The sequence below is a fragment of the Pararge aegeria genome, chromosome 16 (assembly GCF_905163445.1).
Source record: "Pararge aegeria chromosome 16, ilParAegt1.1, whole genome shotgun sequence".
Classification (NCBI taxonomy): domain Eukaryota; kingdom Metazoa; phylum Arthropoda; class Insecta; order Lepidoptera; family Nymphalidae; genus Pararge; species Pararge aegeria.
Window position 1 is genome coordinate 12,961,085 of NC_053195.1, and position 25,601 is coordinate 12,986,685.

The 25,601-nt window shown below is 36.3% G+C and overlaps 1 protein-coding gene across 3 annotated transcripts in view; it reads right to left on the reverse strand.

Moving 5' to 3' along the window:
- LOC120630269 (supervillin-like) overlaps positions 1–25,601 on the reverse strand; it is a 294,583-nt gene that overhangs the window by 216,450 nt on the left and 52,532 nt on the right. For 2 of the 3 annotated variants that reach the window (XM_039899430.1, XM_039899428.1), the window contains exon 4: positions 20,883–20,991. In XM_039899430.1, the coding sequence (XP_039755364.1) occupies positions 20,883–20,991 (109 nt within the window). Of the gene's footprint in view, positions 1–7,551; positions 7,846–20,882; positions 20,992–25,601 lie in introns of those variants that run through there. The other variant, XM_039899431.1, reaches the window with a different exon arrangement.

A 25,601-nucleotide genomic window follows, 5' to 3' on the forward strand; every position in this document is an offset into this window, starting at 1 on the left:
ATATACGTATTTGGCTCGTATACGACACACACGCATATATAATATACTGTTTTGTAATTATGTTTAATATTATAATTGGTTTGAAAAAAAATGGGCTAATTGTCAAGTGTCACTTACAGTGCCTTGGCAAAATCTGTGATTATAGAAGTATAGTTTTGAACATAAGAACCTACACGATAATGTGCAAACTTATTTGATATCTATTTACTGGGCAACCATTAGTTGAAATAAATATGTGTGGTTTTAGCGCCTGGATAAGAAATCCATGATGTGTATTGGCTTTCAAAAAAACTGCATAACATTACGAACAGAGTTCTTGCCGCCATTTTATTGCATACGTTAAAAAGGCCACAGATAATGCATGTGAATTACGCTAAATAAAGACTTTAATGTATTCATAGAGTATGTAGATTATACCTATCAGAAAAAAAGTCTGTGTCAAGAACAGAAAACGCAGTGAAGTGTACATTCGAGTACACAAGGTTTTTATTACTGTCGCGAGACGCCTAATACGAGTAGGTAGGTAGGTACTTAGAAACGCGACAGTTCGTGTTTGCATAAAAGCGTGAAGTGGAAGAAAATAATTGAGCAGTTACCGACGCACATACAACTGTTTCGCCTACGTTTTTTTTCCGGTGTACAAACGTCCTGACTGGCATAACGAGCTACGTTGCTATTAGGGCTCTATAGTGGCTATAGTGCGTACCTACTACAAGTTTTACATGAGCATTATTGTTGTATAGTGGCTACAGTGCGTACCTACTTCAAGTTCTAAACGAGAATATTGTCGTTACGTTAGATACCTGGTATTATCGTTGTTATAATTTGACGCTAAATCCGCATAAAATACTTCCTATCATTAAAGTTTGTGTGTTATGCAATGGATTGTTCTTAAACAATAACCCAAATTTTGTTATCACAATAATAAACTTTCAATGGTTTAATGCCTTGGGATTTAGATCTTGGACTCTCCATGCCAACGCGATACTGCTTATGATTATATTATTATGACAGTACTTGTCATAATAATAAATATAAATTAAGTTATAATAAATAGAACTAACGTCTTAACGGTGGTTTAAAGCACCTGAGTGAATAACGTCAATTTCCTAAATTCGGGCCTACTGAGTATTTCTCAACAGAAAAACCAGTATCCATTTTTTTTCTGTTCCGATTCGATTAATCCGTAGTTGAGGAACTACTACAACAATATAAAAAAGTGAGGAAATTCTCAATTTCTATGTGATGTTTTGTAATGTTTTCTTGTTGATCGTGCTTCCTTCACCGCCTCTCTGTTTGCTTTTTATTATCAATGCATAGAGTATTTTCTCGAGGTACTCGTAATCTCTCACCAACAACGTGCAAAGGTGTTCGAAAAAGCAAGCAAGTTAATAATAAATAACCTACACATTTGAGTGGGCAGCGCATCGATGCATATAAAAAGTTTATATAGGTATGTATTTTAATTCTGCAACTTAAGAGCAACATAAAAGCTATTTTATAAAACGAGGTGAAACGAAATTCAATACCAAACAAGCATACTGCAATAAATAAAAAGCTTCACTATAATATATTCAGCAAAACACATCTGTCTGCACTTATACTTGATGTTTTAAGCTGAAAGCATCCGATGCTTGGTGCCGGTAGTTACTTCGCAATGCATTTCAGAGGCAACCGGACAGCGTATCAACTTGGCGTTTTGTATTGAGATTTACTGTGATTTGTTACCACCCTAAACTAGACTGTGTATTGTGTTTAGTTCGATAATGCCCTCTGGCGGCATTCCAGATGAAAAATTTTTGAATTTGATTTTGTTTACAATTTAAATTTGTTTTAGATTCTCTGTAAAGAAATTCAAATTCAAAAATCTTTGTCCATGTAGGCCTATCACTGGCTCCTATGAAATTTTCATACATATACTTTTCCATTATTGTGAGGTGATGATTATAACCATATTGGTTAGCTAAAAACTAAAGCTAGGAGGGTTCCAAAACCACCCTGGCCTAACAAGAGCCCACAACAAACTTAGCCAGATTTTAATCAGCCTAAACAAATTTATTGGTACTAAACAAATAAACATTCATCCCCAATCTTAAGTAAGGGTATATTTCCTCGTAACCTTAAGGGTTGCGCCGGTAAGGGTGGCATAACCGTCGGAAAGGAGTTAGGGGCTTGAATGAGCTAATAGATCGTCATCCCAAAGACGCGTGTGCGGTCCTAACCCTAACCCTAGGCGAAAATTGAAATAACGGGAAGGTTGATAGGTGATTACTTGTAAAGGTACTCTTTCGAGGCTGAGGAGTGAGCCTTAGAAAGCTTGGACCTCGTCTTCACCCGGATGTTGAGGTCTTATGAGCACGGGTAGATAATTGTTTTTGGGCGTTGTAAAACCGAATCTAAACCAAAGTCTCAACTTCCTATTAGACACGATTGTCACAACAACAATACACTTAGCGCCATTTCCCTGCACCGCAAATACCTGACAGTAAAGCACGTAATACAATCCCCGGGATTAAAGTAACAAAGCAATACGCAAAGCGCATCGGACAGCCGCCTGCATCGGGGCAAAACCGGGTCACCTAGATCTGAATGCTAAAGGACTTCGTTCTACGGATTGTGAATGACACATACCGTATTTGAGCAAAAGCCTTCTTGTCTAGTCTAGTGGGGCGCAACTCACAAATTTTGTAATAAAACCTGTTATTTCGGACAATTTAATGTGCTGTGTGGCAGATCAGAATTCAGTTGTCACCCCTCTTCCCGCGGGTGTTGTACGAGACGACTAAGGGAATATAACGGAGCACGTGGACTGTTAGGTATAGGTTATTTGATGATGATAAAGGAAAAAAAACCTGCCTTGTTGATCAGTTCAGTTGTTGTCAGCGTGTTTAATTACGAATAATGAGTAGACTTCTCTCAGGTCAGAGGTAAATTTTTATAAAATCTATTTATCCCTTGAACGGAATAACTGTTGTCCGGGAAGGTATGAATGAGTTAATGAATGAAGAATATTTCAACACTTTCGCATGCCACTGTAATGATTCGCGACAGAGGTCTTAGTCTGACTTATCAAGTGAGCACGTAAATCTGTCAAATTCGCATGGTGTTGTCTGTAAATGACGTTTGGTCCTGCTCGAAATTACAGATTTACGGAAGCGTGGATGTGAATAGGATGTGTCGCAACATGAAAACGAAGCAAGGCTGCAGGATAACTTTGTTATATCTATGTATCTATTTTTCCTGTCAAGCTAAGCCAACATGAATTACTCAATATCTGCCTAAAATTAGAGAATTGGCGATATATGGCGAATTTAACATTGTTTATTTAGTATTATTAATTCGGTCAAAGTGTTAGCTGTTTTGAAAATAGTCCGTTGTGACTTGAGTTTACGTCGTCGGCGATCGAATTTGAATAATAATTCAAGCTTAAAGAAAATCTACATGTGTTTGGAAAGTTAAACCTTGAATACGAAACTATAGTTGATAGTGGATAGTGATAGTTGTTACATTATTGATATTTAGGCATTTCAATATACGTTATGTGACCGAATATTTAATTGGACTGAACTATAAAATAATAAAAAAAAAAACACATCAATCCTATAAAGGTAGTCCACGACAAACACGAGTATCGATTTACGTGACATAAATAAATATTAAGAACAACACGTGCTTTCATTATCCATTTTAATGTTTAACCTAACCATCATTTCTTCTTTCGCAGGGATAGTCCTGTTTTAAGAAACATTTGGTATTTACAGTAACACCAGTCGAAGAAGAACCAGAGTTAGCGACATAGCTCAAGTCGCATAGCTGAATTGGCAATAGACAGGGATAACTCGGAGAACGGATGGACGTTGGGGTCCGAAGGCGCTGGAATGGCGACCCTGGACATTGTCGACCCCCAATGAGGTGGCAGACGACATAAAGAACGTTGCAGCTAACTGGACAGAAGCGGGGCAAAACCGTGAAATTTGGAACCTACAAAAGACCTATGTCTTATCGCTTGATATTATGATACTGATGATAGTAGATAGTAAGTACATTCATCAGTCAAGCTTCACAAATTAAATGTATGTTGCGCTAAGCGGTAAATAACCATGCGAAAATGTTATGGTTACAAACCGCAAAGTAATATCTTGTCAGCTTTCATCGGCAAGAGTGCAAACTCATGTGTAAAATGCTTTTCAAAATCTACAATTTAATTATTACTCTGTAAGCGTTTTAAATAATAACCCCTAGGTATTGAATAATACATATATAGGGGTTACAGGATAATTTAACTTATCAAAGATTTTACCCGAATGAAGACGAGAGCAATCGCAAAAGCAGCAAAAGTTGTCGTTGACTTTTTGCTTGTCATAATATATTTTATATATATGTATATACGTACTGTGCGTTAAATTAGAAAAACTATTTATTTAATGGTTCCGCATCTAACGAATGTCCTATTTAAGGATAAAAAAGTTTGGACACAATATTTTAGTGTTTCTACACGGACGGACACAACCAGGTTTATAGTCTATAAACAATGGAATATTCGTAGCGTAACAAACCATCGTATAACACAAACATTGGAGGGGAAAATAAACAGCAATGACCGGCTCGGTATTCATTACGCCAAAAGGTACTAACCAATATGTGTTATACACATGGTAATTACGACAATTTTTTTTATGACGATCCACACTAATACAATTAATGTGAAAGTGTATCTGGTTGTTTATTTGTTTGTGACCTATGACCGGCTATACCACTGCATCCATATAAATGAAATTTGGCACTGGTAGTTCGCATTACGGCGACGGATATTCCTTTCCTGGCCAAGAAAGAGTATCTACGGGATACATCAAATAAAATTTGTTTTGTAGTATAGGTATTTTACCTATGTTTGGCTCAACCGTTGAACCAATCTAAACGTAATTCAGTAAAGACATACATTGCATATTGGACTAAATACTTTTAAAATCACCGAAATAAAAAAATGTATTAACGGTAAAATAAAGATTTACTAAGATTTACGCGGGCGCTATTGACTTACCCTCATTAATTCCATTATTAGCCTAACTTCAAGGCACGTGTTCCTTTTAAAGCCCACCACGCTACAACTCGTCCTGATACTTGCGTAGGGTGTGGACCAATCACTGATTCATTAACAATTCTTCACACAATTTATAACAAATATTTTAAATATGTCTTTGAATTCACATAATAGGATAGATCACGAATGACTTTATATAGAAGTGATAAAAAAATATACATTTATGGATAGCTATAATAAAATGTTATGTCACTTATTTCCTGGGGGAATAAAGTAGTAAAAGTTCACATCAAATATGTTCTGGAGCACGGCCGTAACTACACTTCAAGAGCATCTTGTAAGCGACTTCTCGTTCCCCAAAGTAAGAAAAGTGAAAAAGTTTTTAAGCCGTTAGGCACTTCCCGGTGACCCAATTCAAAAATAAGGTGAGGATTTAAAATTCCTATGAGATCCTCGTTCATAAAATGTTGTAACGTTTCCTACCTCTAGGCACGTACATATATTTTTATATACACTGGGTATTTAATTTAAAAAAAAAACTACTTCATAAAGAACAATCGTGTCGTTTTCGTAGTTTCCTGCTTAGGATTTCCTCACGAAATAACAAGTTCTATTCTCGGTTTTTTTTATTTTATCATGGTGCCACCAATGAAAGGAGTAAGTAGTGACAGCTAAAATCGGTCGGAGATCACACATCTCTCTAATACATTTTAGCTCATGAGATAATTGCATTTGGGCTCGGCTTTTGCGTAATTTGGGAAATTGTGTTTAAAAAATAAGAAACACGTGTTTCAGTTATTTTAAATACTACACTCAAAAATTAAATAGAGAATGTTCGTATAGAGTCAAATCCAACCGTACCTTATAAATGACCAGAAACATGATCTGATGGGTTGTTGCATGGCCGGGCCATATGTCAACTGACAAGAAGGTTGGAATAACTCGTTTTTGGGGCTGCCTTTCCAATTTCCACTATCCAACGGTCGATGTCCTCCGTAATTTATTTTTATAAGAGTTTAATTTTATTAATTGCACGTTAATTGAACATGCGTAGCGCCTACAATACAGTATTTTATATGTACAATAAACTGTTGTAAGTACTAATACTAAATAGTTTCGTGCAACTAAATTTAGCCGAAATAATAACAATCAACAACATGCTAGCACGCATTTCAGTTTTATAATAGACTTGTGGCGTTATGCATCGTTTCTCCTTTAAATATTGTTATATTAACAATATTTTAAGGAGCCCTGTTTTAAGATATATGTGGTATATATAGTTACTCCAGTCGTAAAAGGACCGACCGGACGCTGGGGTCCCAAAGTGCTGGAATGGCGACCGCACCAGTAAACGAGCGTTGGTCGGAGCCGCTGAAAACAAGCGGTCGCGGACCGTTGATTTTGGAACTCCCTTCAAAAGACATATGTCCACTAGTAGGTTCAATAAATTTATAGATACATTTAAATGTTTAATAAAATCCTAACTGTCCAGCCACCTAGGAGACAGACCTCTTTCGAGCATAGGATGATATAATGCATGCCACTACTACATTAACATTGCGTGTAATTTTAGTGGGCCGTTTGGGTATCGAAACCATTATATCCTGGTATTACGAAATAAACTTTCATCGTTTGGACGGCGCGAATCGATTTGATGTGAGAAAGTGTGACGTATTTTAGATAAGTACCTACCTACACGCATCAATCTATGTAAAAATTATTCTTCTTGAGTGAATATCAAAAGGCGCCCAATAAACATAAATAAAAGCAAAAGTTCAAAGAATTTCTTTGATACACGTATTCACATACATGAAGCAGAGTCGAAAAGTTTATTTGACGTTTTTGTTATTGTTACAAATTTTACACTTGAACAATAATTAAAGTTTATTGAGGCCTTACCAACTTTAACTTTTGCACTTACTGAGATTGAAGCATTAAAGAAGTGGGGTTATAGATATCCTACCTATATGATTCTCATCTCATTTAAGCCAGACCAATAATATAAAACGCTTATTTGAATGATAAATAAATATATAATTGTCATTTGATGGGTAACCTCCTCTTTTTTTTTAATATCATTTTTTTTTTCAGCGGATAAGTTTCTGGGGTCCTTAAATCTGTTCTTAAATTTTTCATCCCACGCTGAATATAAAAATGCTAGAATTTGATAGCAGCGCCACCAGATGTATCTACTTAAACATAGGAAAACTTAGCGATAAGTAGAACCTAAGTATATAGTCTGCCGAAATAAGTCTTCGAAAATTAGAAGTAAAAAATTTGGGATAAAATATTAAACACATCTGAATATTTTGGTTCTGCATTTTTTTTCATTTTCTTATTTATGCTGATTTTTCTTCCAAATACCTTAAAAACACTTAAGTAAAAATAATAAATTTAATTAAGTCTTAGAAATCATCAAAGCAAAAATGCAACGCAAATTGCAACGTCGCATACTGAAATCGAATCCGGTCGCGTCACGCACTCGAACATGTAACAAAAACATAACTCACCAATGTGATAGTAACACCGGCATATCAACACCAAAAACACAATCCACGAGAGCACAATCGGCGCCTCTTGCACGAACAAAGTTTCCATTTTTATTTACACAAACACAATTCACAAACAAGTCCGAACATACAACCACGTGAAAAGTAACATTAAACTGTGGGAAATTAATGTGCTCTTTTGTTTCCTGAGCGTTATTATGTGGGTAGACGGGTCGATGTCACTAGATGACACTAAAGAAATGCGCCCGCTGTTTGGCACATGCGCGTGAGTTGCGATCCAAGCGTATGAAAATTAAAACACGTCCCAATTACCCGCCTCACGAAAAAGTGATTTGTGACGATATTAATCTATTACATCTAGATATTTGTGTTTTATCGACGGCAAATTGTAACAACATCGCGAAACCCTTGTAATATGTAATTATAATTGTAAATGTATGTTTGATTAAGGACGCTGGACTTTTGAAATTAATTAACAGATCGTTATCTTCGGTTATTCAAAAAACTAACAAGATTTTTTAAAACTTAAGTAGTTAATCAACACTATACAAAAATAAAACTGATTTTGCGCGACGCGTCATTAATTATTCCATGTTAAATAAATTATATTATTTTTTTAAATTCATTATTTTTACGTAAAAGTTTATAAAATTATAAAAAAACTTACATTTACCAACGGGTATCTAATTCTAAGGTGTACTATTCATATCTCATATTTAATAAAATATAGGATTCTTAGAAATATAATAAATATTTAAGCAGTATTATTTAAAAAAAAATCTTATTAGTTTTAAACTTTACAACGAATTAAATCAACGCGATTGTTTTAGAACGGGGTTTATTATGCCGGTCGGCTGTAGATAGGAATCTAGTAATCAGATAAGCGTGCGCAACGCTCCCGAGAGTTCGACTGACTTGTGCGCGCGCACGCTTCCAAACATCTGTCGGAATATAACTACGTGATTGATAACGAAAATAAAACCGCCTCCCAAGGGGCAAATCGAACAAAAAACCATTAAAGCGGGGAAAGCTGAACACAGCAATAATTCCAGTCTAAACGCTCAAGAGTCAAGACGAGATAGGTGTCGATGAACCGTCGTGTAAAGCGCAACGTCCGGATTTATCCGTGACCTAGAAAGTTCGTACAAAGCAATACCCATTTTTTAAGGCAAATCTACGGCATAGAGAAGGCAGATTAGTAGCAATTTAGAACCAATTCGTTGTCTTACTTTTTTATCATTCGATAGTTTTTTTGAGGAAAATAGATGGTTAAGTTATTCTATAACAACTCAAACACATATTTATTTTTATAAGCAGAAGACAGTTTTATGTCGTATCGTAATGTGTGCGTTAATGTGTCGTATCATTTTCTTTTTTTTATATTATTGTAATAAAATGTCAGTGATAACTACATTAGTAAACTTGAAATTTAAGATGTGGCCTATGAGATATGTACAGCAATAGTAAAAAAAAAACAAAAACTATTTTTTTCTATTCAAAAAACCAACTGAATAATATAATACTGAAATTTTTTGATTCGGACGATCGTCTAACAAAATTTTCGGCCGTCGCTTCTGAAACTTCCAACTTCTAATGTGTACCTATAGACACTTTTTTATGGATTGTGTAGAGGGTTTTTAGAAAAGAGTTAATAGTAAACAGAAAGATTATAAAAGCCGACAAGCGAGGATTTTTCAAATTATTTGTCTAATGGCCCATTTTAATTCCCAAAAGTCACGATTTCTTTTAATTGACGAAAATCATGAATGCCTACTTATTTTTCTGCCATAGCATAATACACTCTAACAGCATACACGTTAGCGTCAATTTCGATAGTAATCTTAACTGATTGGACATATATACCATAACCTTTACCGTGACCTACAGCGTTTATACGTATACACGTGCCCTTTGGAGTCTATTATCGTATAAAAAGGGCCAAATGTTCGAACGACCTTGCCACGAACATAGTTCTATTAGAAGTTACAAGAAAAATGACAGTATTTCAACTCCCTCCTTCTTTAGAACCTCCCACTAATAAGGCGCACAAATCACCCCTCCCCGGGCCAGTCATTTCAATTGTGTGTGCGTTTTTGTGTATGTTCACACAAAATTAGTAATAACTTGAAAATATGTTGCTTCATAGGTTCACACTTAACGAACGTTAAATTAACGCACTCAAAAATGTGTGAAACTATAAAAAATCTTTAATGTCGTTAAAAAATCGAAATCTTGATCTTCTTTAACGTTTAACATTTATCATTTTACATAGGTGTCTCTGGATACCTATGTAAAATGGATAATTTTGTATCCAACCTAATCAGACCATTTAAAAACCTTAGAACCACCTGATTTACAAGTTATCACTGATTTTAAGTGCACTTACATTAGCAATTCATCTTTACGATCATAATAATCTATCACAAACTGGACACATCTGTCACAAACTGTAGCGAAAATATATAGATGCCATCAAAAAGAAACACAGGCGATTCTGTTTAATAGAATGGAAAAATTAATACAGGCGTTCTAATATGTTAGGCTTGGGACCTTTAGGAATGCAGACTCGCAACGGAAACTATTCAACGTGAAGGACTAGACTGTATGTAGCGGGTATTAAAGTAAATTTTAATGCAATTACGCTTACAAAGGTATGATAAGCAGGCGGCCATTAGCCCGGGTGAATTCTGTGCGGTTGAACTCTTTGATATTCGCAAAGGCACAGTTTATAAAGAGCGCGGGCACGGGTGGATGTATTATCATTTATCACACTTCCATGCACCATGTTGAATACTTTTTTTTTCCTGCACTCTTTTGTTTGTGTTCGAAATATGTACAAACACCTATCTATAAGCGGTGATAGCCCAGTGGGCAGGACTTCGGCTTCACTTACGTGGGCCGAGTTCGAATCCGTGAGAAAACGTGAGAGATCTCCATAATGTTTTCAAAAGGTGTGTGGATTCCACCAATCCGCAATAGGCCAGCATGTCGGACTACTGTCTTAACCTATCCTGATGACCTATCTATACTAATATTATGAAGCTGAAGAGTTTGTTCGGTTGAACGCGCTAATCTCAGGAACTACATATTGGGGTTCATTTATCGAGGAAGGAAATCATATATGAAAAAATGTTGTAAAAACAGGAAAAAATATTCCTTTTGAGAGCTTCCGGTGCATGCAATGCGTAAACGGTTAAATAACGTGTCACGAAATTGTTTAAAAAAAATTCCACGACAGCATATTATGTCTTATCTTTTAAGGTTGATTCATACGCTGACTAAATCTCGGGGGGCCGCTAGTGACATTATATTATATAAACATAATAGACAGCTGCATTATAAACAACAATCGAGGTACTTTGAAATGCAGAAAAAAAAATAAAAGAATAGGATAAAAAGAGAAAATTTTATCTAGAGGTGTGTTATATTTAGATGTTAAATCGCTTACAGTTTTAGAGATATAATGATAAGCAATTGACTACCTGCTATGTAACTTACTCTGTCTGTACGGTGCAGTGCTGAGTGTCGTTATGCCGTCTGAGCACGGAAGTGACCGAAACCTTTGATATTCGCCAAGTTACAGACCGACAGAGTAAAAAAAAACAGTTAGTTAACAATAACATTTAAAAGATTGTTAAGTAGGTTTTTTTTTTGGTTTAAAACTGTATCACCACGCCCTTTACTAGAGAGTTTTTACTAAGGAGTTGTTAAAAAAATTATCGATCGATCGAAAATAAAGCTTTTGAGATGTGGTGCTGGAGACGAATGCTGAACATCACCTGGATCGAGCACAGGACCAGCGTTAAAAACGTCGGGCGTGCAAACACTACTATTCACCATCTGTCTGCGGAAAACACTTCAGTACTTCAGTCACCAGGAAAGACACGAACAGTATAGAAAAGCTGATGCTCACGGGAAGGATTAAAGGAAAGAGGCCACGCTGTCGTAGCTCGGGACGTTGGACGGACCAGGTGAAGGAAGCTCTCGACTTTCCCGACTACAGTGCGTATCACACGGCGGACAATCCGAGGAGATTAGTTAGGAGCCAGTAATGAGGACGCGACTCAGGATGATTTTTTTTTTTTTTTTACATATGTTGACTTTAAAATTATTCATTGTAAAGTCACATCTCCGGAGGATGCTCCGGTTTCGGAGCGAAACCTGCGTAGAGCGTACATTGCCGACGATCTGTTTGGTGTGGAGTATAAGGTTTGAAGAAATTACAAATTACACCATACAGATTCTCCTACTTTTCGCAGAGTATAGCAAATTAAGCTTAATTTTCATAATATATCATCGATTTCCGCAAAGTAACGCCTGCTTCTTTCCAAAACAATTGATTTAATAATTTTGTTTTATACTCCAAGAAAAACAGGTGAATCTGTGCGGTGTAATTTAAAATTTCTTAAATATTTATACTCAACACCAAACAGATCTTCTCTTCGCATGTTTCCCGTTGAAATCGATAATTTGTTTATGTTGTAATTATTCATTTGTAACTACTTAAAACACTGTTAAATAGTTTTTTTTTCTCATAACGGTAGGGCGTGGCATTTTTCCCGTTCGTAATAATCTTGCTTAGTCATCCGTTTAAACAACTGTATAAGAAGAAACATTAAAACTCGCAATATAGAATCCCGATTCAGGAATAAATATTCTACACCAGCGTTAAAGCACGGTTATACCGAACAATAAGAAACCCAAGGGAAATCTAAATATTCGCAGCCACGTTAGTTATTAATAAAACACGATGAGAAAAATAACAAAAAACTTCGATGCAGTCACGTCCACCACGATTCCTACCAATGTGGAAACAAAAACTATTATGGTAACTGTGATTATATAAATCATTCACACGTTTATTTTTAACATATCAAACCGCCGGAAATGTATTGTTTCAACTTATTTTTATGGCTATTTATCCTAGATTTGATGAAGACATAAACAACCAAATATATATTTTAAGACATGCTTTAATTGAAGTCGTAGGGTATTGAAGATGTCAGTGAATCCACATTTTGGAGGAATCTCCCGAAGGTTAATAGGATGACGGAATAAGTGTTCATCGCAATATTACTAACGTTAACTACCTATTTCAGTAGTGAGACAGACAACTTAAAAGATACTTCTTTTACACTTCTTATTCACTTATAAGTCTAATGATTAAGCGAGAAAGAATTACTTTTTCCCTTTTATGTTTTATTTAAATTTAAATATTCATTATAATGAAAATAACTAAATACTCTGAACATTTCATGCGTCTACCTGTTGCCGTTGTCAATATCGAGCAAAACCAAATTTGTTGTATGAGGGAGCCCACTTTATTATTTATTTTATTCTGTTTTTTAGTGTTTTGTGTTACAGCGGAACAAAGATAAATCATCTGTGAAAATTCCAAGTTGAATTCACGGTTCATGGGATACAGCCAAGTGGCAGACGGACGGACGAAAAGACAGACAGACGGGCAAGTGTCAAAGTGTCTTGTAGCTTGGCACAGTTCTATCCTCAGCACGGCTAGCATGGGCAAGAGACAATTATATCCGGGGGGGTAAACTTTACCTATTCAATGTTCCCGTGCTTTAGCAGGTGGACACGTTAATTATACCTCTTGTCAGGGGATATAATCGGGGGATATAACTTATGTCTCCTGCCTGTGCTAGCCCTGAAGCAGGCTTTTACAGTTACTGGTTTACCACTCGAGTTTCATAAATACATTAGTACGTAAGTGTTTTTTACATTGCATTGCAATTCGTAAGTTAGATTACGAATTACATTGACAGTGTTCAATGTAATTCGTAATTAAATGATTTAAAAAATCTGATCGTTCAAAGTAGGACAAACCGAGCTCAAAGGGGTCGGTTACATACATACATACAGGTGAAGCTAATATAAAGCGTGTAAAAAACACTGTCTTATGGTGATCTCTTCCTACGGGTATCTTACGAAGCGACTAAGAACATATAAGGAGAATCGGGCAGCAGCGTCCTTTGTGATACTACTACCATCTGCTGCGATCACCAACCAGTCTGACCAGCGTGGTGATTATGGTCCAACTCTCTCTCTGTAGACTATTATGGACTTTTGAAGATGAACATGCTCGACTTGGCGGAACCAAGGTCGGCGACATAAGCATTTCTGTTATGATATCTTTAGGAAGAAATTAACGCAGAGCGTATGTAATAAGTAGACGAAATATACTTACACCTGTCTTTTATGAGTTTTATCGTATTAAACCATCTTTGTAATGGCCTAAGCTAACGAGTTTATTTGCGACTGAATCGCCACTAACCATAAGGTTAGCTAGTAATCGAGATTCATAAAATATATGCACATCCATTAAGCACATTAAGTTAAGTACTAAAATTACTCTGTGTTGTTATTATACCAAACTTTATTATTAGTATACAAATTTTAAACCGTTGTTTAGTTAATGTTCAAGGTCGAAATGCAACTAACTGTCCTTGTTACCGAGGATAATTTAACCTCGCAAACTGGGAAATCTAATATACTTTGACCTTCATCTATTACTTTTAATAAATTTCATACTGCAAGCGAAATGAAGCAGAGTGTGTGCATCCTTGTCTCGTGATAGTGAACGCAAATTTAAATGAACACGAGCAAAATTTTACATAGAATACTAGCAGTCGCCCGTTATTTCTTCCGTGTTTATTTCGGTTTTAACATATCGATAGCCCACAGCGCTAAAAAGTCTCCTATGACCATGCAGTCACTCCTCCTCCTCCTCCTCCTCTGGAGATGCCTCTAGGATGCAAAACATCTAAGGCGAAATTTCTTCAAGATCGGTTAAGTGGTCGATCATGGGTAACAAGCAGCCACACGACGACTTTTTCGCCTGGATATTAATATGCACTACCACTATGCAAAAATAAATATGGATCTCGTGCTCTGTGAAAAAAAAAACAAATCGTATCCAACGGGAACCGTACAAAAAGTAGCCTATGTGTTATTCCAGACTTTAAACTATCTCTGTGCTAAATTTCATCCGGGTCCGTACAGCCGTCGTCGTCGGTTGTATTCTAGAAAAAAAAATTGGTTGTCTGTAAAGTCGGCTTACTGACGATAGTTGAACGTGACAACATCGTTAGAAAATACTGATGGAATGGTTGCATTTTTCAAAAGAAAATTTTAATTTTATTTGTTCGATAGATATTATCGTTGCTATAAACAATTGACACCACATTCACTTTTCACGGCACTTCATCCTTGCCGAAAAGATGTAAATGTATTATTGTATAGAAGCTGTCCACGCGGGCGCATCGCTCACTCAAGTAGGAGAGAGACAGATGTCGAACGCGGAGGCCGACTGTGCCTCTATGTCGCTCGTTCCGCGCTCTCGCTTGCACTTCAAGCCTTGAATCGAACGCCTCAGAGCGAGGTAACGCCGCATACGTCATTTCGTGCGTGCAGCCGGCTCCATCGAATTATAAGACGTTGTCACGTCAAAAGCACCTATCCATACTTTTATATGTGCCTAAATACCTACGAACTATGGATTATGTCGGTATTTTGTGTCTATTTGTATCAAACTTACATTTTAAATGGTATAGGGGCTGGGAGAATTCAAACTTCACTCTTAACCACAACTTGAACAACACTCACGCTCAGTTTGAGAAGGGAAAAGGGATTATACTTAGTATTAAATGTCTACCTATGAAGTTAAATGTAAATAAATAAATGATAATACTCAATCTGAAAATATTTAATCAAAAGTACAATTGTATTATTTAAATTACCTGGAACCCTAAATATAGGATATCCCGTCTTTGGGGTCAGTGTGTTCCCATATAGCTATATCAATTTCTACGAAATAAAAATAAAGGCGCATGTGCCTTAATTTTTTATTTCATATAGTCGTTTCTGGTTGCAGAAAAAGTAAGAGTTATTTAATACGCTGGAATAACCAGCGTTACTGTTTTTTTTAATAAAGTATGTTCTCTATGAAAAAAGGTTAAAAAGTCGATATTCCACCTTGCCTTGCATTAGTAAATTATAATCAGTCTGTATAGTTCAAGCTGTGGATTATAAAAAATCGTAATAATATGCGAACCATAAATAAATTAATATGGTTCGACTTATTTAATGTGAATTTCGTATCAATCAAAATGTAGTATCGTACAATAATGTAGTTGGTTGTTTCATAATATATATGCAAAATAACTTTTTGTTTTTGCTATAATATTATTTACTGTCGTACCTACTGTTTTGATATCGGTGTAACCTTCTTTCATTCATTGGAATTCCATTTGTTTTAAGGACGAAGTACTTATTATCGTTTAACAATTGTTTCAATGTTACGAGACAAAGCCATTCAATAATTGGCATCATTTTGGAACTGTTTCCTTCGATAACAAGTTCGTCCTAAATTGCATGTACGTACTCGTACGTTATATGAGACTTACCCGATTGTGTTTTGTGAAATCAAGCAATTTTTTTACATAGCTATATTTGTTCGACCTCCATATATATAAAGATATCTTAGGGGTACAGTACCTGTTCCGTTATTCTATAGAATTTTGATCAAGATTTTCATAGATTTGACATTTGACGGCCGATTGGCGCAGTTTGCAGAATCTGTATGGTATGATTATAATTTCTTCAATCCTTATATTCGACCCCAAACAGATCTTGCGCAATGTACCCTCTACATCTTCAGGAGATGTTAAATGAATAAACAATAAAAATCTACATCTTCAGGAGATGTTAAATGAATAAAAAATAAAAAAATAATTGTTAGTTAACAATTCTCCTGCTTTCCGCGGAGTATAGCAAATTAAGCTTAATTTTCATAATAGGTATAGCATGGATTTCCGCAAAGTAACGCCTGCTTCTATCCAATGGCAAAAAATAAATATATTCTTGAAATAAAAATGACGATTAAATTGGCACATAATTTGCGGTGACACCGACCAACCGTCAAAGCCGGCAATCATAAATACCTACTCTCAGCGTAGACGGTTAAAAAAAGCTGCCAAAGGAAGCTGTGGCGTCAAACGGTGCCATAATCCGCCAAAGGAAATAAGGGTATTATTAAGGATAGGAGATCAGATGGGATTATATAAGGAAATATAATCCTAAATCTTGTTTTTGTTATAATTCAGCCCGCGGTTCATATTGCGGAAAATAACCACGGTGTAAGATACTTTCATTTACGTTAGTAGATTTCATTGCAGCCTCTAAAGTCGGCTTTCATTAAAGCGAACCGGAGAAGTAAGTAATGAGGATTCATTAGATGCTGAGGTACCTAATAAATAGAAGAACTTAGTGCTGATTGGGTACAGTATTCGTAATAATGAAAAACATTCGTTCCTTAGCAATCTGTGAACCCATTCATCATGGGTACGTCATTACAAACCCATTACCGGGCCACTATAGGGCACGGTAATCAGGCGGTGATCGCGCAGGAATCGGTGATAGCGCATTGGACAGGAGCTCGACTCTCTCTTTACTCCTCTTACTTTTCTAAGGTATGTGCGTTTTAGGTAATTAAAATATCACTTGCTTCAACGGTGAAGGAAAACATCGTGAGGATACCTGCATGCCTGAGTGTTCTAAATAATGTTCGCAAAGGTGTCTGGAGTCCACCAATCCGCACTAGGCCAGCGTGGTGGACTACGGCCTTAACCCCATCTCATTGTGGGAGGAGACCCGTGCTCTGTAGTGGGACGGTAATGAGTTAACGTGATGACAGGGCACGGGTCTTCTCTCGGATTGAGAAAGGTTTAGCCGTCGCACGCTGACCAAGTGCGAAATTGTAGTATTAACATACGCCTTTGATACGGCATAAAGGCGTGTGGAGTCCGCCCGCAAAACCAAACTGGGCCAGCGTGGTTCACTACGGCCTAAACCCTTCTCATTGTGGGAGGAGACCTGTGTATGCATACTGCGGGAAAATTGAATATAACGGCTAAAATTGTCCTCCTATACGGGTTATATGTCAATTTTAGGGTATGCAGTGCTTTTGTGCATGTATGAAGTGCATGCCATTGGAGGAGACCCGTGCCTTGTAGTTTGCCGGTAATCGGTTGATAGGACGAGGCATTGGGAATGCCGGGTTTCGCAAGCAAGTAATGCATATAATATAGTTGTGTATACAGATGGTATTGTATAGTGTTACTACAGCATCCTTGTCCTATATACCAGCTCGGGCTGCAAATGCTTACCTTTATTCCGGTTTAATAATGAATACCACCTACAGGCGAAAAGCGCATCGACTACGCGACTTCTTGCTTAGTACCAGAACGTAATGTTGAATTCGAGAGCGATTGTATTTCGCAAATAGCGATCGGGATCGCGGATAGCTTTTAAGCGAAACAAGAGAAGGCATAGCTTTATTTAATATCGTGTGTTGAGATGTTTTACCAATGCTTCTTTTCTTTGTGGTTTCCGTTTTACAACCATAGAAATTGATAGATTCCGATATGTGCTTTCAAGTCAATAAATACCGTAATACAGATATTAGTTCTAAAATTTCGTCTGGTTCACCGATCGCGACTGCATTTACAATCGCACCTTCATATCTTAAATGTGTATTTAAATAATAAAAGCCTTGGACGTGAGCGATGGAACATGCCGCTGCACTCAAGGATACATTTACTAATGCCGGTTTGTATATTGTACCTATATTATTGATATTATATTACGTGTTGGAGGAATAGAAGTTAAGGTAATTTCACTGGCAAAAACTATTCCATGGAAGGTTGTCGTCTCATAAGCCGTAAAAAGACATGCCAAAACTAAATAATATGAGTCTGGATTCAAGTATGAAAAAAAGATGTTATGCCGACCCACATAACGGGAGGAAGGGGAAAAAGAAGTTTAAGGGAAAGAAGAGCATTTGACGGCCGACTGGTGCAGTGGGAAGCGACCCCTCTTTCTACATTCCACAACTGCAAAATGATTATGTGATGAACTTTAATGTTTTTCAGCGTCCTGGGTGTTTATTTGTATTTCATAAATATTTATGTATATTATTCATAAAAATATTCATCAGTCATCTTAGTACTCATAACACAAGCTACGCTTACTTTGGGGCTAGATGGCGATGTGTGTATTGTCGTAGTATATTTATATTTATTTGTGTATCTTCATAATATTTTCTCAAAAGTAGTTTAGCCGGAGTGTGAGCGGAACGTCGTTGAACGACTACAATTTTTATTCAACCTTTGCAGGTAAACAGGTTTAAAGGACAATAGCATCTTGGCCTTCCCCTCATCAAAGTAGGCAGAAATTCTATGCACACTATTATTCAGTGTACATTATTGTGATTAAGCGTAGGAGGTAGGAGCCCGACTTCACTTTCGGGGGCCGAGTTCGAATCCCAGCACGCACCTCTAACTTTTCTAAGTTATGTGCGTTTTAAGTAATTAAAATATCACTTGCTTTAACGGTGAAGGAAAACATCGTGAGGAAACCTGCATGCCTCAGAGTTCCACATAATGTTCTCAAAGGTGTGTGGAGTCCACCAATCCGCACTGGGCCAGCGTGTTGGACTACGGCCCTAACCCCTTCTCATTGTGGGAAACCCGTGCTCTGTAGTGGGCCGGTAATGGGTTGATGTGATGATGATGATGATGACGATCATATATTATAGGTTTGAACTTAGTAACGGGAGCGGCATAATCACAAAGTAATAAAGCCATCTCCAAAATAATAAATTCTAGAAAAAAACACTGCAATAGGCTAACTAAACCGATAATGTACAGTAAACTCAGAGAATCAGAATTCTTTATGAAGCCTAATTTGCATTAGGTCACCGTACCAAATCGCATATTCCGTCTCCCATATGTTTGTTAATAAAGTACCGACGCAATTTCCAAGTAAGTAGATAGCGGTAAATTAATGTTTTTAAATTCGGCGACCCAATTGACGCTAAGCTTGACACTAATATGGAAATGACAAACGAAATACAGTTCAAGTGTCCACCATTGTTCCGAGTTAGCGTCGCTCGTTAGTAACGTAACATTTTACAGCTTATTTCGAACAATAAATTTACATAAAATTTTACGACACGTAATTAAACTTAAGAATTCAAAGTTTGCTAAAATTCGTTAAACTAGACAAATATTAAGTGTTCATATTTTTTTATATAATGCCAAACCAATTCTACGCCACAATTTGGTAATTGGTTTAATTTACTTCAAATTTTACGCCACGTCATTAAAGTTAAGAATCCAAAAGCGTAAGTTAAATTTGCTATAATTTGCTTAACTAGACGAGTATTAAGTGTTCCTATTTTTTTTTTAATGCCAAATAAATTCTACGCCACATTTTTCTCCGATATCGAAGCATTGACTTTCATCACGGTTGAACTCTACCAAGAGCAATAATTGTTCCTTTTTTTATGCAAATTATTGACGGACCAAACAAATGGCTCACGTGTTGGTAAGTGGAAAACCGTCGCCTATTAACGAGCAGCACTTCAAAGGGCATGCAAGGAGCACGTCCCGCAACATGCCACCCTGTGTGACTCAATGTGCCTGTAATTACACCCTACAGATCAGAATACATCATTGCAACAATACTGCTTAGCAGGAATAAGCATGGCGATATGGTAGGTACTTCCCCGGACGAGCTCTGTCACAAAAAGTGCTACCACTACTTAAGTAACTAATGTGTAAAGTTACATCTAAAGATGGAGCATCTTAAGCAGTATCGGAGTGAGACGTGCGTGAACGGATTATTTCGCAGATTCTTATATTTATGGTGTAAAAGTTAAAGATGTTAGATATTTGGTATTAGAAAAGTTTAGCTAATTAAAAGTAGACGTCTTTGTTTATTATTTACTTCTGCAAAATACTACACAACTCCTGCTCATAAGTTAACTGCTTGGTCCGTTGGTCTACGGGTTAACTTGCTCAACTATTGATCACGAGGCCCTGGGTTCAAATCCTGGGTTAGGCCAAAAATTGTTATAGTTTTTTTTCTGTTAAGGAATTTACAGTACCAGCTCGGAGTTTGGACGTTGACCGTGTTAACCCCCATGCCCTGGAGAGCAAGTTAACCCATAGGTCCTGGTTATTATAGATTATTTGTGACAATGTAATAATCTAGATCTAAATATCGTTAAAACACGAAAAGCCGCATTGGAGCAGCGTGGCGGGTTCATGCTCCAAACCAATTCTCCTATATCGGAGGCTTGTGTCCAGACGTAAATAGTTTTTGATAATGTCGATTCATAGGTTGCAAATGTATTAGATACAATTTAAATGCCATAGCGATTACAAGCCAAGTAGGCTACAATCGTAGAGTGACCCGTGTGCCCGGTGCGCGGCACATAGTACTAGTAGGTTAGAATGGACATGGCGACTCACCGTCTGCGTCGACTGGCGGCTGCGCAGGCGCACGCTTCGGCGTGCTTGTGACACGCGGAGAGACCTGCGCGCGACGGCATGGCGGCGTGCATTCTGGTGCCTTGGCACGCTAAACAGAAAAAAATAAATTGTATTGTTTCCATCTAGACCTAAAGCCTCGCTAGCAGTGACGAGCGCCGAGATCTTTTATGAGTGGGAGGTATAATACCCGGGGCATTTGAGAATTTATAATTTCTGAATTCTTTCTGGTATTTCCATAAGACCAGACCAGCTACTGGCGGCACATCCTTTTCGTAGGGTGGTACCCTACGGAAAAAGATATGCCGCCAAGCGATTTAGCGTGCTGGTAGGATGCGGGTGTGTGTAGGTATATACCATCTTAGTCTTCAACATCGCTTACCATCAGGTGAGATTGCTGGCAAGAGCTTACTTATAGTGATATAACAGAAAAGGTAAATTAAACACAGACTTGTTCTTATGAAATCACCATCAGCCTAATTAATGACGCATTTCTCCTCTCACATATAAAATAGTGATGATAACCGTTAAAGCCCGCTAATCCGTTTTAGAACGGCGTTGTGGATCTTATCTCATACCTATATATTACTCTGCCATGACATGAAAAAGAGATCAGAGGCCTGTGGCCAGTAATGAGCCAATAATTGGGATAATCACGATAAATGGCACTAAATACCACGGATACACGACTGCTGTTTTCCTAAGTGTAATAGTAACTACTAAGTACAAGCTGCGAGTTATAAAAAACTTAAGCATAGGCATTGTAAGAGTTATAAAAGCCTACCCTTAAATATTTATAACCCGTACAGGAGTATTTCTTCATTTTATATCATCTGCATACCCTGTGCATACCCTCTATGCACGCTACTGGCTGTGACCCATAATAAAAACTGCTTGAAAATTAAAAAATATATAAAAAAGTTTGTGTCTTAAGACCGCACGGCAGAAGTAAAAACAATCACTGAGTTTTTCATAATCTTTAAGGTTTATAATGTTTGATCAATATACAACGTGTATTCGAATTAGGAGATAATGTTGAAGGATGCATAAGTATATATTCTTAAGAAATCGCCCTGTTAAAATATTAAATCAAAATATTTATTACAATACACATTATTTACAATATTTATTTTTCCATACAAACCAATTCAAAACATTCTTGCTTATGAAGATAAAATACTGACACGCGCATAGTACGAACGCGTCGCCTAATAAAGTGACAGAAGTCACGTCACATAAATTAGTAAAAATGTTGTTACTTTTTTACTATTTTTTATTATATATATATATTATATTCCAGTATTTTAGTATAGTGCTTTGAAATTACGACTTGCGCAACTAAATAAAAGAATTTATCAGAAAACCCACTTTATTTTTTAAACACAATGTAGATACAAAACTTACAATACTTTACAAAGAAACCCATACAACTATAACTTATACAAGACGAGTATACCCTTCTTTTGCTGCGGCTGGCATACGAGGCAACTAACAAAATATAACGGAGAACTGTGCTGCCCATTCTCCGTTATATTCCCGTGCTCTGTGCTACTACTACCATCTACTGCGATGACCAACCCGTCTGCCCAGCGTTGGCAAGGCCTAGCAGTGGACTTTTATAGCTGTTCATGATTATGATACAAGGCAAAGAAAGGGGATACTAAACCAACGGGGTACTGCAGTATTCATAATATAGATAAATAATTAAAACCTTTAGAGAAATGTACAAAGTTGCTATAAAAAATAAACAGCGACAACCCTAACGTCAGCTGTCATTACATTTAAGGTCAAACGGGGTCATAAATTTTAAGACAACAAAAATTGTTTATGGTCCTAGATAATGTTAAAACAATAATTACACGCGTTCATAACCAAAGACATCGATTTAATATGTTACTATCCCAAAGATATACGCGTAAAGACATTACAATTAGTTAGGGTTGTCAATTTTTTTTACGCTAATTACTTTTCAATATAAACTAAAATATATATTTCAAATTATAACTATATTTACACATCGAATATTATGGATGGTATCCTAATACCCAACATCGAAGTAATATCGTATAAATCTTTAAGCCTTTACAAGGAATCCGTAAACTCATCCGTAGTTAAGTCCGTTTCGAACATCATTTGACAGCGCCCGATACAATATATAATAATATATACAAATCCGAAAGCTAGTTTCGGTAAATTTTTGGACAAAAGCGAAACATTGGTCGGTTACTTCTCAACACTCAAGACTTAAATGTTTCTAAAAACAGTAATAATTGTACTTAAGACATTTTTTTTATAAAATAACTATTGTTAACACTCACCGTTTTAACTTTAGTTTCCTTAAAGTATATTCGCATCTTGCTGATACAGTATTACGGACTCATGAACTTTATGATTGGCATAAAAATCAAGAGTTCTTCTTCTTGTCAAACTAGTATAGCAAGAAATCCAAAAATTAATAAAAACGTCATCACGAGACACCATTACATTAATTATTAAAGAGATACAGAAAGAAGAAGCTAGAGTACCTTTTACAATAAAATCGGGCAATACTGTACTATTACGATAATCGGTAATTCATAGATCTAACGGTTGACAAATGAAAGGCCATTTCTAATAAAAAACCAGCGTAATTTAATTCCCTCGCTACTGAGAAGGGAAGGCTAAAGATTAGGACAACAATATAGCGAGGCTTATTTTTTCTTAGGACATAATGTAATTTAATAACTAGACAGTTACGAAACGGCTTACAAAAGCCAGAAATGTAATTCGAGACAAGAGATCAAATTATCAAAACCAAGTACACTGTAAGACTTGTTATTGCGAAATTTTAACCTAGGTCTTAACACAGGGAGAGTAGTGGGGTCCTTGCAGTCAGCTAGAATGTTGATCTAGAATCTAGTTAAACTAAGAATGTCTCCCACTTGGTTCTAACTTGAAATAATAAAGTATGAAATGTACTTGCGTAAGTTCCGGAAATAGATAACCTGGACAGTATTCTATTACATAAACTTAATTCTGAATTCGAATGTAATTTACCAAGGTCAGTTAAAAAATTTTAGTAACAAACTAAACAGTAACTGTAAATGGACCTACTACTAGCAAATTGTAGGAAACTAACAGATTAGAGAACAATAGTTTTCATGACATGACCATAGTAAACATTCATACAAACACCAAATACTTCAAAGTTAAAACTTAAATACAATAGGCTTCTCCAGCGTGGGACGAAGAGATTCTAGGAATTTTATCACAACAAAACCTGATGTTACAAAAATGGGCTATAAAGTAACGAAATTCAAGTCAATACGCTTGGATTTTATATATATTTAGCGTATATATTGCAAAATACTGCAGAAATCGTTTAAAAACTACGCTAATATTGTTATTTCCTCACTTATCGTAATTATACGATGCCATGGTTATATTGGCTGCAAGATGGCCATATAAAGCTCGATTGTACGAACGAGGTTAACCCCTATTACGCTTCCGAGCGAGTAACGACCCAGAAATCGATTAATTGATACTAAATCAGACAGCTTGCTATAAGGGCGATATACTTTTTGGTAGATTTATTTTCAGTAAGCCTCCTTTTTAAAAAAGTTCCTAACTATAAAACGACGGATTCACAGAACACTGTGATATTTCACAATATGTGAATACTAAAATGTACAAACTGACAACGGAAGCGCTATTGTTCATGTAACTAACATTGTTTTCACTAATTAAAATAAGTGTTGCAGTATTTTTTACTACACTATTTGAATTTCTGCTATAATCGTATGCAGCCGCGCTTTACTAAGCATAACTGTACATTTGTCAATTAGGTACGCGGCCAAATATTAAAATAAACTCTTAAACAAGTTACTATGAATTATTATCATTTCATCTGATGCACGAGCGTAATTTTTTTCACTTGGGATTGGGAATAGAAAACACAAAACTCTAGACTAAACTAGACCCAGCTATATCGATCGCAAGTTGACATAATATCTGTAACACAGTTTTCTTCTGGTGGTTAAGTTATGAAGTACATCCATTAGCTATCTCGTTTTGACCAAAATAAACACTTGCGTAGCGGTAATAAAAATAACTAATGCCGATCAAGCAACTTTCCACATCTTAGCATCTTATAAAGATGAGTGACTTTCAAAGAATGCGAAAAATTCAAATGCAACAACACTTAAACCAAACAATTATAATGATTTAATCATAATACAAAAACAGGCAACACATGACGAAACAAATGCTTTAAGTCAATCACACAAACACGAACTAGCACCAATGATTTAGGATGTTGAGTGAGCAAGAATAATTTAAAAAAAACTGTAAAAATTATATAATAATGATGGACAACCGAATTAATAGAAGTTAATTTGTAGCACAAAACTGAACATGCGCGTCGCGGGCGCGTCGTATTCGCAACTGTGGGTGCGCAGGCGCAACGTCTTTCACTTAAGTTTCGATCGTAAAGGTGTGTGTCTATCGAATTAAACTTGAAGTACTCATATGTATATCAGCATCTGTTCTATGCGAATTGTCTTTTCATATTTTTTACCGCTTTCTTTTAAATCGTTTAAGTGGGTAAAAGTATCAAAAAAGTTTTGTAAATAACGGGTGATTTTTTAAATTTAAATTGTAAAAGGTATCTGTAATTTTAAGATTAGATACATAGGTAGCTTGTGCAGACTCATGCAAGATATT